Genomic DNA, 15,501 nt, shown 5'->3' on the forward strand with positions numbered 1-15,501 from the left:
TCACCACGGACAAGGTGACAACACCAGCTTCAGAACAGGACAAACAGCATAAAGGCGTACAGTGAATGCAGATAACTACACCGAGACCAAGCTGTAAATCAAAAGAGGCACAAACAGGAAAGCAAAAAGAGGAAATCAAAGAAGCATATCTGGGCCTCAGAGCTAACCAACAGCTATGGGTACTGCACTTGAACTGTGATGCATCTTTTGTCACCATATTGGTTAAAAGGAAATAACTAAAAAGAAACCAGAAACTGTTATAAGGAGACCACCAATTACAAAAGATAAAGAAAAGGATGGACATACTGATCCCATAGGAGGATGGGATAGATGTGTGCATAGGTGGTTTTCCAAAAAAAGAAAAAAGATAAAACGACCAAAATTAATAGAACAACTTCCAAAAAAGTAACAAATTAAGATCTTGTTTCTCTGTCAGAAACAGAGACTGTTCCTCTGTCAGAAAAAGATCCTGTTTCTCAGGCAGAAAGCAACAATAACTGTTAGTGGAGAGATAAAGATAAAAATAATTCATGATTAAGCTCTCTACAAATTTCAAAATATTCTCCTTCTAACAATCCAGAAAGGAAAAATTCTTCATCTGTAGAAACAGTATTTAAGAAAAATAAGTCAAAATACGCATCCTCTGCACTTCTTACAACATACTTGGCACAACGAAAAGTCTTCCAGATCTCAAAGCTGAAGGGTACATCTGACCTAACTGATCACAGCAAGTGACCTCAGACAAATTCCTTCAGTGTTGAATTTTCAACACAGATGACAGAAAACAAGTCCAGGAACAGCACAAAGCCACCCTCAGGTGCAGTTTCAGGATCACCATGCCTGAGTCCCAATGTGCATCTCAGTGGAGAAGAAGGAAGGTAAAGATCCATTTTAAAAAATGGTGCTGAGTGTGATTGTGTATGATAATAATCCACTGGCAGCAAGAAGTTTACCCTCCCTAAAACAAACAGAAAATGCCTCAAACACATGTGGATGGAAGAACACCTTTTTGTACACGTGAGCTATCAAAGAAGTTCATGTACAAAGAAAAGCCCTGCTGAGTACATGGCAATAAGAAAAATATTGTAAGCCACTGGATTTCCTGGGTTGGCACATCAGTGAACATTTTCCAAAGCTAGTAATGTTTTTATTACTCAATACTTAAGAAGGTGAACACCTAGATTCTACTGAGAAACTTAATTCAAGTGAAGTAATAACCTCAGAGGGCCCCAAACACAATCAATTCCAGTTATTACTTAGAATTGGTTATAATGCATTATGTGTTCTCTCAGCAATCCTGCTTCCATCATTTATCATAGTTTTCAGCAGCATTCACACTTATTTTGACTTATTAGATTACTGCCAATATTTCATATTTAAATAACCTGTAATATTCAAGTTTGAATTTGTAACCTGATAAGGAGAATTTCCATACCTGAAATGAATATAAGAAGTACTAGCAGGACTCTGACTCAGCTGGCTTAGAAGTAGAAATGTTTGCTGGAAGGGGAAAAAGATAAATTCCAGAATATATAGAAAAACAGGTGTAAGGCAATAACAATTTCTTTAAGCCTTAATATCATCAAAATGACATTGTTTTGTGTACATAAAATCCATTTTGTTTGCATAAGCCTGTAATCTCTTTTTTCTTATCCCTTCCAAATAATTAACAAGAGATGTCAATTGACTCAGAACTTTGATTACTGTGGATGAGATCCTGCAAATATATGGCTGTCAGCAATATTGTGACACACAGCAGATGAGGCAGCATACATGCAGAATTTCTCAGGAAAGTTAAAATGTAGACTGATAATTTTCATTCAGATCCCTTCATGAGAAAAAGATTCAGATATAGTAATATGTCTGTTCGTAGTGTGGCTTGGAAGAAAAAAAGAACAAAGGCAATAATATCTAAGTACAAAGTAGATGGAAGAGACAGACCTATAAGTGACAAGACTAGTTCTTGCCTCACAATCAGGAGATTGCCCACAAGGCCAAGAACAAGATATGGATCCCATATATAGCATATTGTGCTTTGTTACTCTATTTATCAATAAATTACTATATCCCATATGTCCCAAGAAAATAAACAGCAGGATTTACATGTAAGCATACTTGATCAAAGTAATAATAGCTTACATTCAGACTCCACATTCCTGGAATGCATACACCCTGTCATCTGATGAGCAGAAACATCCCAAAATACACATGCACAAGAGAGAGAAATAGGCCTGGAAATTCATCTTCATTTCGCAGTGTTTCTCTGATAGCTAAAACACTTGCCTGCAGTTCACAACAGTGCTATATATGTCAGCATTTTGGCCAAATCCTCACCATCCACTGCTGCAAACATGGATTCAGACCAAGTTCTGCTCCTTTGCTCCATCCATTTTCAATGAAAAGTTAAGCAAAGGACACAGACATATCAACTGGTCACAAGAACCCTTCTTCTATCCAGTTTCTACTGAATCAAAAGAAAAGGCAGAGAAAAGGGAGAGTAAGCAGGTTCCCACTTGACTTAACCACTTTCTCATGTCAGGAAAACACTACACACTTCCTAGAAGGTAACAGGATGTACTCCCACCAAACACACCAGGCAGCAGAACACACAACAGAACATATCAATGGCTGAGGCAAAAATTCAAACCACTGCCACTCCACAGATTTAAGGGATGTGCCAAGATTAAAGCTCTTCCTCAGCTAAAAAAGAGGGTTCTCAAACTTTCATCTCCTAAAGGCCAGGTCTATTACCCAACAATAACAATTCCTGTACTGAATGGGTAGAGTCACTGCCAAGTAAATTTCAAAAACTTCCACGCGTCTCAGGTTTTGCTTCAAAGCCTTGAAATTGGCAAAACTGCAAAGCAGAGGTTCCATGGTCAGTTTTTCTTGCCACTTTTTTCCTGCCACTTCTCAGTTACTTACCAGCTTGCAATGTGGTCACCTAGATCTGTTTCTGAAGTGTCTCACGCCTTCCAGAACCTGATTAATTTCCATGTGCAACATAGCACAGGGAACTGACAGGAGTCCTTGATCACCATATAAATACTAGAAATTCTCTGAGAAATTGTGCAAGACTGACCAAAAGTTGGGCTTTTTTAAGCCACCAGAAGTTTCATAAACCAGGGTTTTTACAGAACAATGTCCCTTCTGTCCCACAGAAAGCACATCTGTCCCACAGCTGATGCAGTAAGAAGCTTTTGCAGAATGGCAATATTTGCTCTCTTCCATTGATGCCCTTCATTCTCAGACTCACCTGAAGCACAATTACTAATAACATTATCAATCTAGAGAAAACAATCTTTCCCTTAAAACAGATAGGATCAACTTTCTAAGGCCTGAAATGCTGGCACTATTCTGCTACAGATGCACACACATTAGCATCACACACCAGTCCTAAGATCTAAGACAAAATTCAGATTCATATTTTGTTGGAATGGCCTCAGAGAGATGCAGAGACCAGTAAATGTTTTGGGCAAGCTGATGTCTAAGCCATCTGCTGCTAGGGAACCACTGGACCAACACCAGATCCTCAGAAGTGTAAGAGAACAGTACTGGGGAAAAGAAGACATAGAATTAGGAGCGGCAGGAGCACAAACCATCTCCTGGGAAATCTCTGTCATGTACAGGCTCAAGAGACAACATCATCCCCACCCATCTTCCCTCCCAAAGGTGGCAGTCTGGAAAGATCTTTATCAGATACACAAAGACCTTTCTAACCCAAGAGGGTGGTCCTCCTGCATCAGATTACTTTATCGAGTCTTTATCTCCTTCTTGTCACTAAAAAAATATTTGCCTTTGTCATGCATCAAGTAACTCTTCAAAAGCAGCAACTTCCAATACTGAGTTGTCTTCTGCCTGGATTTATGTTTCCTCTCATTTGTTCTGTGACAATACATCTGAGCAAACACATTTTTCAGACACTTGAACCACCTTTGTACACATTTGGGAAAGTAACCTAACTACCAGATGAAGTTTTTCTGACCCAATTCCCCGGTATTATTTAGAAAATGCTTTGACACCTATACTTCTGGCATTTTCTTCCAAATTCAGTTTTAAGGGTTTTTTATCTTTCTGTCATACATGCACTTCTCTCTCAAGCTACTAACTAGAAATAAAATAGTAAAAAAACACAAAAGTTATTTAGTGTATTATGTGCCACCTGCATTATGGCATTCAAATGCCTCTTGTTCATGCTTTACAAAGCTTTGCTTTTTTCCAACTACACCCTTTCCTTTAACTGTTCAAAGTCAAAATAATCTCTGTGCAAAAGTTCTGGTTCAGAGATGGGTGTCCTTTAAACCAAGACATTTTTCATGCCAACATCCCACAGAGGGAGTAGCCTTTTTATTTGGGGTGAGAGGGACTGTGAGAGCAAGCACATTACAGAATCAAGAAGTAACTTGGCAGAACTCCCTCCCCTTTCACACACTTCCACTTCAAACACACAGAAGCTGTTCCATGAGTGAAATAAATGAAATTTGGCTTCCTCAGAGTTGGAGACTCTACATGTAGTAAGGGGTAGATGAGCACTAAGGATTTTGCTGAAGTCAGAGTATTCATAACACCTCCAACTGCATTCTCATATGCTCACAAGAACTTGCATTTCAGCTTTTCCATCAGAGGAGATTCTTATCTCTACCCCTCAGCCAGCTCACATGCTTTTCCAGCAAGCATCCAGGCATCTAGTGTCAGCCAGCTTCAAAGTTATTGGGTGAAGTCAGACAGCATTACACATGCAGCAGGTACAATCACAGCACCCCAATCTCCTAAGAAAGATGGCCTTAAAAAAAAGTGCTCTTGATATCAGTAAAAATTAACATTAAAATACAGCTAAACAATAGCAATAAAACTCACTATAAGAAGCATTAATCAACAAAAATCATGTTTATTTTGTCTGAAGATTATTTTCTTTTGATTTCGTTGTGACATTGATATTAATTTATTTAGTGTGCACACATATGACTGAAGGTCTTAAAACATGATTTAAGGGCTCAGACAAACCAGCAACAGACGGACAAGAACAACAGCTTGCAACTGCTGACAATAATTTAGAAATAATTCATAATAGCAAGCAGCCAACAAAGGAGTAGGTTACCACCAGCCTTGAGATGAGTTTAGTCACAACATCAACACTGGCTGTTATTCCAAAAAAATATGTTACAATTCAGCCACTTGTTATTGGCCTTGATCACATTGTAATGAAAAATAAATTGGTACCATCATTATAAGGCAGAGTAGACTTGTTACACCAGTGGTCCAAATACACCAAAGCAATCCTGCGTAGTTGGAAATTATTAATCTAAACTTTGACAAACTACTGAAACACAAACAAAATGTTCACTCAAGGAACACTTATTTGTTTTTAGACTGCTCTTTTCATGTAGTGCTGCTCCTCAGAGGTGTTCATTTTCTATCATGATATTCAGTGTAGATAATCAGAGCTGCACCTAAAACAACAAAACAGATGCTAACTGTGCCAGAACCTACACTCAGAGTGTGAAACTGAGGTTGCTTTGAAAAACAGGGCAGCTACTTTGCAGGGGGAGGGTGGCTCACAGTTTGCCATTTTCAGAGAATAGATGAGGTACATTTAAGGACACAAGGAAGAGGTGCCTTACTCAAAAACCTTTGAAAACAGGCAAGAACAGCCCCCCTCTCCCACGATACTCCATGACAGAGGAAACCAAACCACAAACCACTGAAAACACTGAGAACCTTCCCACTGATTTCAGCACGTACTGACACAGGCCTGTGTTTCAGTTCCCACATTGTGACCAGTATGACAGAAAGGAAGAGGCTAAAGGTTAAAAAGGAAAAAACAAAACCACACAATTACTGCTTCAAATGAAAGAAGTGTGGAAGAAGAACTGGAGAAGTGGTCTCCTTTATTTACATGAGTCTCTGGAAGATGTCACAACATCTTAGGAAGGTGAGCAGGCACTAAATCCATTAAATGGATTAATTCAATGTTCTCTCTTAGACCAAAGCAAAGGCTGGCATCGCTTGCAGAAAACTGGGTTTTTTTCATTTAAAATTTAATCAAAGCAACACAAGAGCAGGTATTAAAAAGTGAGAAATCTTACACTACTCCTTCACGTTATTGTTGTGCTCTGACCTTATGGGTAGGACTAAATGCAGCAGTAAGATCCCTGAAACAATTCTACAAATAAAAGTATTTCCTAACACATAACTTAATCACAGGATTCACTCCTCATGATTCTTTTGGTCCTAATTTACTGGACAAAAAGAATTTTTGTCCAGTATTTAAAAAGAGTATTTCTCCAGAATTTTGGTCCAAATTTACAGATTAATTTCATAACCGACAGAAAGCAATTGTGGTGCACTTGCCTATCATGTCTGACATCTTCATTTATAGTAGTTTCTCTTCAAAGACAGACAACTTCCTGCAGTGTTATACATTTTTCAGCTACTGCAAGCAATTAAAGCAGGTAGAATTAAGAACCACTGAAGTGCTCAATTTATTCTCCTCAGTTCCTGAGAGACAAACAAGTAAGCACCTTATGCAGCACCTACAATACACAGAATAAAGTGACACCCTATCCAACTGCAAAGGCAGACTTTGCAGCTTTAGAAGGGTCACCTTCCTCTTCATGCCACTCTCTTTCCTCCATCAGAGATTTCAGGTCCCTGCTGGCCAGTTTCTGCTCCTGGTGTGCTGGTCACAACTTGAAAGGCTAAAACATGAGTCCTCCACCTCTACCTGTTAAGAGCATAAAGTCCCCCTGCAAGTTCATTGCTCCTTGTTTGAACACAGCTTCACAGGTCAACCTCCCTTCAGGAAAGGGGAAACACAGACTGGGAAGAGATACACAGCATCTGTCAGCAACATAAAAGAGCATATTTTCACTAACTATACAAGGAAATGTGCTGCTTATTATATGAAATTTCTGTTTCAAAAGTTGACTATTTCATTTTTTGTAGTAGGAGGCCCAAAGCTGACAGCTTTGGACAGCTTAGAAAACTTCTTCCTCTCTCTTCTATCCTTATCTGATATTCTCATCTGATATTCCCACTTATTGTCATCTTAACTTTCTTCATAACTGTTTCCCTGTTATAGCAATACTACATACACAAGCCAGAAGACAAGACTGCTTTTTTTAATATCAAATGATCTTAGCAGTGTTTTTCAGGATGGCTTCCTAAGACCAATATGTGCACCCACTCCTCTGCTCACAGATTCTGTCCTCCTCAGAAGTAGGTGTTATTAAATCAGGTACATTATTGTTAACAACGTCTGTTTCATCTTCTGATTTGAAGGATGTTTGAAAAGAAAGGAATTAAGTGATACCTGGTACAGCTCATTCTCTGATTCACACATTAGGCTAGAAAATCGCCAAGAACTGTGTAGAATTTGAAGAGATAATAAGGACAACATAAAATCTCAACACACTTTTCTTTCTCCTAAGAAATGACACCTAAAACTATGGAACCAGTTGATGCAAATGTCACATCAAGCTCTTTGATATTTACAGGTAATGGAAGAAAATTCTTTTGTGTATCCTTCCCACTACATGTCCCTTACTGCCTCTGCAGTAGCTCATTGCAACAATCTGTCAGATTCCATTAAAAACATATTTGAAAGATTATTTCTCCCTCAACCCCCTTGAATTTAAACAAAATTTTGCTCAAGTTGTCTCCTGTTAAAGCAGAAAAGCAGGTTTAAATAAAATTAGTGCAGATAAACAATCCTGGGGAAGGGAAGGGAACAGAAGAATTGCCATCTTCTTATGACAGTGCTTTTTAATAGATCCTTGTAAATTCTGAGTCAAATTTCATATGAGGTATTACTACTTTCTGAGTAGGTTATACCACAGATATACCACTGCAGCCTTCAGAAGAAAATACTGAACAGAACCAGACCAGATTTGTAAAACAAGGATTCAGAGTTTACTAAGCACGTATCTGCACATATTTGCACAGGTGTAACTTTTAGGGTGGAATCAAGTTCCATGAGAGTTACAAGCGAAATAAAATAGTCAGGACCAAATAGTCAGGGCCACTGCACGATGCAACAGAGGTCCTGAAAAGAGAGCCCGACTCCATGACCTTCACTGCAGATCTGAGAGGGGACAAGGTGAGTTACAGCTTTTGCAACGCATGCCAGAAAATGATGAAACATTTCTCTGGTTACTGCTGTATTTGAGCATCAGTGTGATCTGTTTAGAAAGAGATGGAGTCTGATTTGATCCAGAATCCAGGACATTACATCATCATTTATTTATTGTAGAATCTGGCATTACACAACAGCTATCTCATTCTATTCAGCCAAGAATTTAAGCTTGCAGGCAATGAAGAAGAAATGCCAGAAGCACAACATCAACACATGAAAATACTTCCATTTGCTTCCAGCTATGGTGGCAGTGCAAGGCAAGCATTGACTACAATATGACCAGTCATCACAGCAAGGCCTACACCTCTTCCTGCATAAACTTGCTCTGTGGGATGACTTGCACTGACCTGGAACTCTCAAGCACAAATCATGAGCAGCATATTTTACAAGTTAACTTGCAAATCATATCACAGACAGGTCAAGACCCCAAACTGATTAGACTGAAAAATCAAGTATCAGCTTTACCAATAGACTAGATGTTGGGTTTGTGCTGTTGGGTTGGGTTTCTTTTTAATTTAATAATAAGCATCTCTCTCAGTTGACATACTCAGCAAGAAGCCAGTGCAGCAGCACTTTACATAAGGTATTCTCTCAGGAGAGATGTTTTTTCCCTGCGTGTTACGGTACAGGCCTACAGTTACAGGAATTATCATGGGCAAAGTTCTGTGAAGTATTTTCCCTGCATGCAACATTTCTCAGCACTGAACAGTTTTAAATTGTCACTTTTCTTAAAACATCCAGCTGTATTACATTAAAAAAAAACCCCTAAGTGTTCCATGCAGACCCTTTGACTAACACATTTTTCTGGTAGTTATTCAGAAAATTAAAATTTGTTTGAGCAATATGCATGTATTAATTCACATGTACATCATAACACTACTATCTGTGGGTTTCCTCTAGCAACAGTGAGACATATTAAAGGCATACCTGGACTATGTAAGGTACAAAGACATTTAACCTACCTCATCAAAGCTGCTATCTTCCTTCTTCAAGGCTTTAAAATAAAAAGAAAAAACAAATTATTATCTGTACTGCATTTCAATAAACACAAACCACTAGAAAAGAAAAAAAAAAACAGGGCATCATTTTCCTGTTATAATAGGAAAGAACAGGCTGGTGTGAATAACAATCTTATACTCAGAATGTGAATCTGTAAATGGAATGTAGAACAGCACAGAGAGTTTCTAAGAAAGTAAATTTACATATTTATGAAAAAATCCTCTCAGGTTAAAGAAAATAAGAGTTTGTAAGGGTGGGTTTGGGTTTTTATTTTAATTCCTAGTGAGTGTGAAAACCCTTTATGGAGAGCTTGACTGAACTTCAAAAAGGAAAATACAGCAAACACCTAACCATGTATTCAGTTTTTCAAGTACCCTTCATCAAATAGTATGCATTGTAACATGCCTTTTTCCCTTTTCTGTTTTTTTTTATTTTTAGTATGACTTGCACTAAAGCAGAAGAGATTTCTTTCTTACACTGTTAACAAGCAATTAATCAACAAACACAGGAGAGAAAAACAGTGCAGAAAATATGTGAACTGGTAAGAAAATGAAGACACAAATAGTTCTGCAACTGTAGCAAAGATTAAGCTGATGGAAAGTTTTCCTTTAGCATACTGGATTTCTTCATTGAAATATGAAGAAAATTAATTTCTCCAAGTCTGCACTGAACTGTGCCTGTCCAAAGGTACAAGACTGGTTCTATTTCTCAGCCAGACCCACGAGGGACTGCACTCCATGTGCTGCACGCCGTGACCTGAAAGTGCTCTCTGCTTCCCTCTCCTGAAGAGCTAAAATTAGATAAACCATTGCATTGGTGATGGCACTGCTTCTTTTCAGTTTAAACCATGGAGGTTTTCAGTTTGAGGGAGGTCATTTGAACAGCCATGCAGCTCATGCAGCGCTGCACCAGAAGGGTCCCTCCTCACCGTTTAAGCAGCATAATGTTTCTTACACTCCTGCATATTTCTGCAGGAGATAAATATTTAAGCACCTAGCATGGTTGAGGATCTAGACTCTAGTTGTTCTTTTTCTCTTTTAGATGCTCTTTCTGCCTTCAAATCACTAGTAATTTCTAAACATCATTCAAATCTTGTCTTCAGATTATGTTACCAGCCTCAAAATCAAAAACAACCAGGAAAAAAACCCCATCAAAACACACACACAAACAAAAAAAAAATCCACAGCAAAAATAAAAACCAAACCAAACAAAATAATAAAATAAAAGCAAGCAAAAAACCCACAAGAAACAAATGAAAACAAAACAAAACAAAAGCAATGCCAAAACTGTAGAAGTTGTATCAGAGGTGGTACAGAGTACCACCTGTGCAAATGGTGCTGCTCCTCCAGAATCTCCACCATGGGCAGCAAGGCACAAATCCCAGTTATCTTTGTACAGAAAAGCAGGGAATGTCCAGATTTCCTTTGCTTTTAAACTCCCATTTCTTTAGGACACGAAACATGGCTTCCCTCAAACCTTTGAAGATCACTGCTTTACAGGTACTCATGTACATTTCATGCTCAGTGATAAAAACAATGAAACAAACCCTGGTATTTTGGTGAGGAGATCTGAGGCACACCTTGTACATTTTGATAGTTCAATATATTTTTATGGTTTTGAAGGGTGATCAAAACATTTTCAGACTGCAAATCCCAAGTACTCAGAACTATGAGTCAGGAAAGAGAAAGAAAGACAGAAAGAAAGAGAGAGAAGGAAAGAGAAGGAAAGAGAAGGAAAGAGAAGGAGAACCCCCAACCTGCGGAACACTTTTTAAAAACACACTTTTTATCTTCCCAATTACCATTCAGGTCACAGTGACATACAAGCCATAAATTAGTAAATGACACACCTTAAGCTGTGCCGACAAGCTTTTCTCCCTTACCAAAACACAAGATTTTCACATGACCAGAACACTACAGGAATAGCCAAACAGATAGCTAAACAAAATTCACAGTGTAACAGAACAAGAAGAAATGGGAATATGTGGTCCATTGCATATATTTGGCTTGTCTTTAGCTTCTTCCTTTTACTAAAAGAGGGCTTTTAAGAATCCCAAAAAGAGGATAAGAGTTCTGGCCACCCATTTAATGAGATTCTGTTTAATAATATCAGTCTCAACCAATTCACTACATAGCATCTCCCAAAGAAGACACCAAAGCAGCATGTTTTATAGAAAAAATATATTAAAAAAAAACCCTTTTCCTCCTTGATGCAATCTTTTCCTTTTTAAACTGTTAAAAAAAATCTGCTGAACTTAAGAAAAAAATAAACTGTTTACAAATGAAGTCCTCATTATCTCAGGTATGTGAGCTATGTGGATGTACATCAGAGCAGATTAGTGGAGATAACCTTTGTATCAGTGAGGAGCTAGTAACAAAGCCCAGGGATGCTCAGAAAGGCCATGGATTGCTTTTAGCACACTGTGATAAATCTCAGCAATGTTTTCTCTCTCTCTTTCTTTCTTCCTTTCCTCCTTCCTTTCTTTGTAATCTGGTGTTAGTTTTTGACTAAAGAAACTCATAAGAAAACAGAAGTTAAATGGCACGAGCTGAAGTGATCTCACATGTGATTCTGGTGCTATATGAGCTTCAACAAATGCATAGCTAAGAACTCTTCACATAATTAAGAGATGACTAATGCTTTTATTAAATTATTCACTAATAATTTAATTATATAACTATCAAAGGGCAAAACTAAGAACCAAACCTAATAAAGGTTTAAATCCTAAATTAAACAGTGAGTCAACTGAATTTCTAAAAGTTGCTTAACATGTAGTTATGATGTGTTCACTTGTATGGTCAACACAGTGTGTAAGCAAGGAAACAAATTTTTTTTAACTAATATGGATGTTCATATAAAAATGAATAGGCTGGCAGAAACTTACAAATTAAAAGAATTATGCATTTTTTCAGATTCTTAGCAATATTAGTTCTTTATGATAACTTTTAAAAGGGACACTCCTGGAAACACCAGAAAATTTCTGCCAGGAGAAAGGGTACCTAAGCTACAAAGACAGTTCATTTCTCTAGAGCTGGAAGCAATTTCTGCAGCAAAGAGCCACCCTGCAGCACCACGGACCACACACATTTCCCCCAGCACACCACACCACTGTATCATCCTCTGCCAGATTTGCACAGAATGGAACAAAGTGAATGCTCAGGAAAAGGCTGACTGAGTGGGCAATTTCACACATCACAATTTTCAACTCAGCAAAATAAACATTTTCAATATTAGGTACAGAGTTACAGGACTGAGCCCAGTTTTGTTTGATGAGCCAGATCTTCATCACCCTCTTCCAGGAAAGCCAGTGGATGCAAAGCATCAATTCAGAATAAAAAAGAATGGGTCAAGTCTTCCTGAGACTGCTGTTGGTACCCTTTGGGCCTCTGCTGTGCCCCAGGAATAACTACACTGTCTAGAGATGGTGGGGGAATATAGCTTCAAATGTTACCTAACATACTTTAGTGCACTGTAAAAAAAAATTCATAAATTAATTGCAGCTACAGCTTCTCAAATTGAGAGGACTTCTTGGCGGGGAGAAGTGGGTCTGAAATGCAGTTTATTGGGTGTTAACCTGCAAGCTCTAACAAAAAAAGTTCACTGCCAATGACAATCAGGATACATTTCCATCACTCTTAACCAAGAGGCCAACATAAACTTGGGTATCTAAATCTGGTACCAAAGTTTGGGCTCTTGCAGTATAGAGAGAATTGCATTTGGTAGACAGAATACTGCCAACACTGGGGGAAGGTGTAACAGTGCTTTATCATTTCAAGAATGATCATCAGATCTTTCCTACAGCAACACATGCAGGTCTGACTCACTAATTATTTGATTCTAACACTACAGTACGCTCGCATCATTTATATGACGTGCTCATGATGCTATGTTGAGTATTTAAACCTGCAAAAACGCAGACATTGAAGCACAACAGAAGAAGTTAATATATCATCACTCTTTGATAGAGTGACAGAATGGTGTGGGTTGGAGGAGACCTTAAAGATCATCCCAACTCCCCTGTCATGGCAGGGACAACATCCATCAGACCAAGTTGCTCAAAGCTCCATCCAACCTGGCCTTTACCACTGTCAGGAATTTATTATTTATGACAAATCACAACTGAGCAGATGACTGAAAAAGTTACAAACTAAATACATAATTAATTTGTAATTTGCTAGCCATACCAAGAACCAGCACCTACAAAAAGAGCATTAAAACCCAAATGTCAAATTCCCAGGAAGTCTTTTTCCAAAGAGGCTTTTATTTTCCCTCCTTCACTTCAATATAAGAGTTAAGTACAGCACATGTTTTAACCAAGGATTTCCTGGTATGCAAGTTTAGAGTTTCTTTGCTTGGGCTTATCTGTGGCTCTGGTATCAGGGAGTGGACTATCTTCAAACCTCACACAGATAAATTAGAAGGGTTTTTTTTGCTCAAAGTGCAGTTACCAGAATGGTGATCAATATATTTGAGCATCTGGAGATGGAACAAACTTGCTGGTAGCAGCTGTGTTTTAATCACAAAACAACCACCAGCAAACAAACAAATCAACCACATACCAGATCACACTCCTACACTCCTGCACACATACACACAGAGCTGGAGGAGCTTCCAGACATAAATATCCGTGTGTCTAAAACCAGGCCAGAGCTCCCAAAGAAACTAAAAGCTTGTTTAATTTGTGCAAAATGACAAGAAGAGATGATCACCCAACCGAGCCAAATAAAACATGCAGAAATTACCAGCCAGAGGGGCCTTGATCCCTAGAAGGCATTAACAGGACTGTCACTGTTACAACAAAGCAGCATCCTCATTCAAAACATTTTCTTTGTTAATGACTTCCACCATTAGTAAAACCCTTTCACAGCTCTGTGGCAGAGTGTCTCTGTGTTTATACATGCACAGAGACATAAAACAGACCAAACACCTGACTGCTTCATTTTTTTTCTTCTAATCAAAGAAAGTTAAATGTATTTTACAAGTTTAAGACTGATGATAGGTGAAAGCTGCTTTTAAATGGGGACAGAAAGATTTGTAACACTGACTTGATACTTGCTTTACAACTGTAACTTTGCATTTCCCCTTGAAACTCTCTGGTGTACAAGTAAGAATAAGCTTTTCTCAGTCTTTTTCATCCTGGAGTAGGACAATAAAAATACTTGGTTTCAGAGACAATCATCCTCTTAAAAGCTTGCAATGCTTGAATGCATACACAGCACGTGAAAAATTAAAATGCCCAAGTGTGCCAGCAGAGATCCTAGGCAGGGTCACTGGGGGAGAACCAAAGGCCACAGCTCCTGGCTGGGCACAGGCACTTCACAGCCTCTCACGGGGACACAGCAGCTCTGCAGGCTGCCCCTGTGTGCCAGCCAGACCTCCCGAATGGACAATGCATGGAAGGGCTGTGGAAGGGCCCATACAGAGGGTCTGCAAGCACAGACAGGGTGCTGCATCTGCTCTCCTGTGTTACAGCACTTCCTCCTGCTGCTCTGTGCCACCAGCTCGGGGACACCTCACACCTCCTCTGAGATACCTCCTCTCCCTGCTCAGCCGTGTCTTGATGATGTCGGTGAGAACTGACGCTCTAAACAGTGAATTAAGCAACATAGTGTGCCAAAGACTAAGAGAAACACCAGTCCAAGCAGACCAGAACTCTTTGGCATTGTTCTCAATAACAAATTCAACTGCAAAATTAAGTGGTGTCAAAACCAAACACGGTGCGGTGGCACCGGGAGGTAACGCGCTCGGCAGTGGCATTCGGATGACGCTACCTCAGGATGCTTTATGTCAGTGACAGAGCGACAAGACTTCACAGCAGATGACAGATAGACTTCTTTTGTCTGGCCCCCTAAATCACTGTGCCGCTATTAGCTGCTTCAGCATCTCACACCTCAACTAAAAACAACCAGCAGCCCGTACCAAAAATAAACTAGCAGACCTGCGACAAAATGAAAATAACCGACTGCTTTCTTTTGAGGTTTCTCTTCGGCAGTGAGGGCACGTGAGCCAACTCTCATTTACAGTTTGTTCCTCCCAGCCGATTTTGGGCTAACTCCATCACAGACCCATGCAGCGCTGCTGGGGCTACCGGAATTGTTTCTTTCCCGAGATTTCTCCCCAATAAATGTTTTTCGCGGACGGCGCCATCAGGGGTGTCCCCAGCCTGGCAGCGCTGAGCCCACCGCCCCCGTGCCCTCCCTGCCGGGACCCCCGGGTACCGGGCAGCGCCGTCGGGCCCGGGCCCGGGACTCACCTATTCGGCCGAAGCTCTCCGATAAAGTTCTCCGCAACTTTTTCATCCTGCTGATCTTCTCGGCGGACTGCGAGTCGATCATGTCACACATCGGGCGGCGACCCCCCCGTCCCGC

General features: G+C 39.5%; 1 protein-coding gene across 1 annotated transcript in view; it reads right to left on the reverse strand.

The window, feature by feature from the left end:
- CDK14 (cyclin dependent kinase 14) overlaps window positions 1-15,495 on the reverse strand; it is a 314,376-nt gene extending 298,881 nt beyond the window's left edge. The window contains exons 1-2 of the mRNA XM_005418584.2: window positions 15,387-15,495; window positions 9,097-9,128 (exon numbers count right to left, since the gene is read on the reverse strand). Of these exons, the coding sequence (XP_005418641.1) occupies window positions 9,097-9,128; window positions 15,387-15,477 (123 nt within the window). The 5' untranslated portion in view covers window positions 15,478-15,495. The remainder of the gene's footprint in view (window positions 1-9,096; window positions 9,129-15,386) is intronic.
- Between the last annotated feature and the right edge of the window lie 6 nt (window positions 15,496-15,501).

Source organism: Geospiza fortis, unplaced genomic scaffold (assembly GCF_000277835.1).
Source record: "Geospiza fortis unplaced genomic scaffold, GeoFor_1.0 scaffold138, whole genome shotgun sequence".
NCBI classification, from domain to species: domain Eukaryota; kingdom Metazoa; phylum Chordata; class Aves; order Passeriformes; family Thraupidae; genus Geospiza; species Geospiza fortis.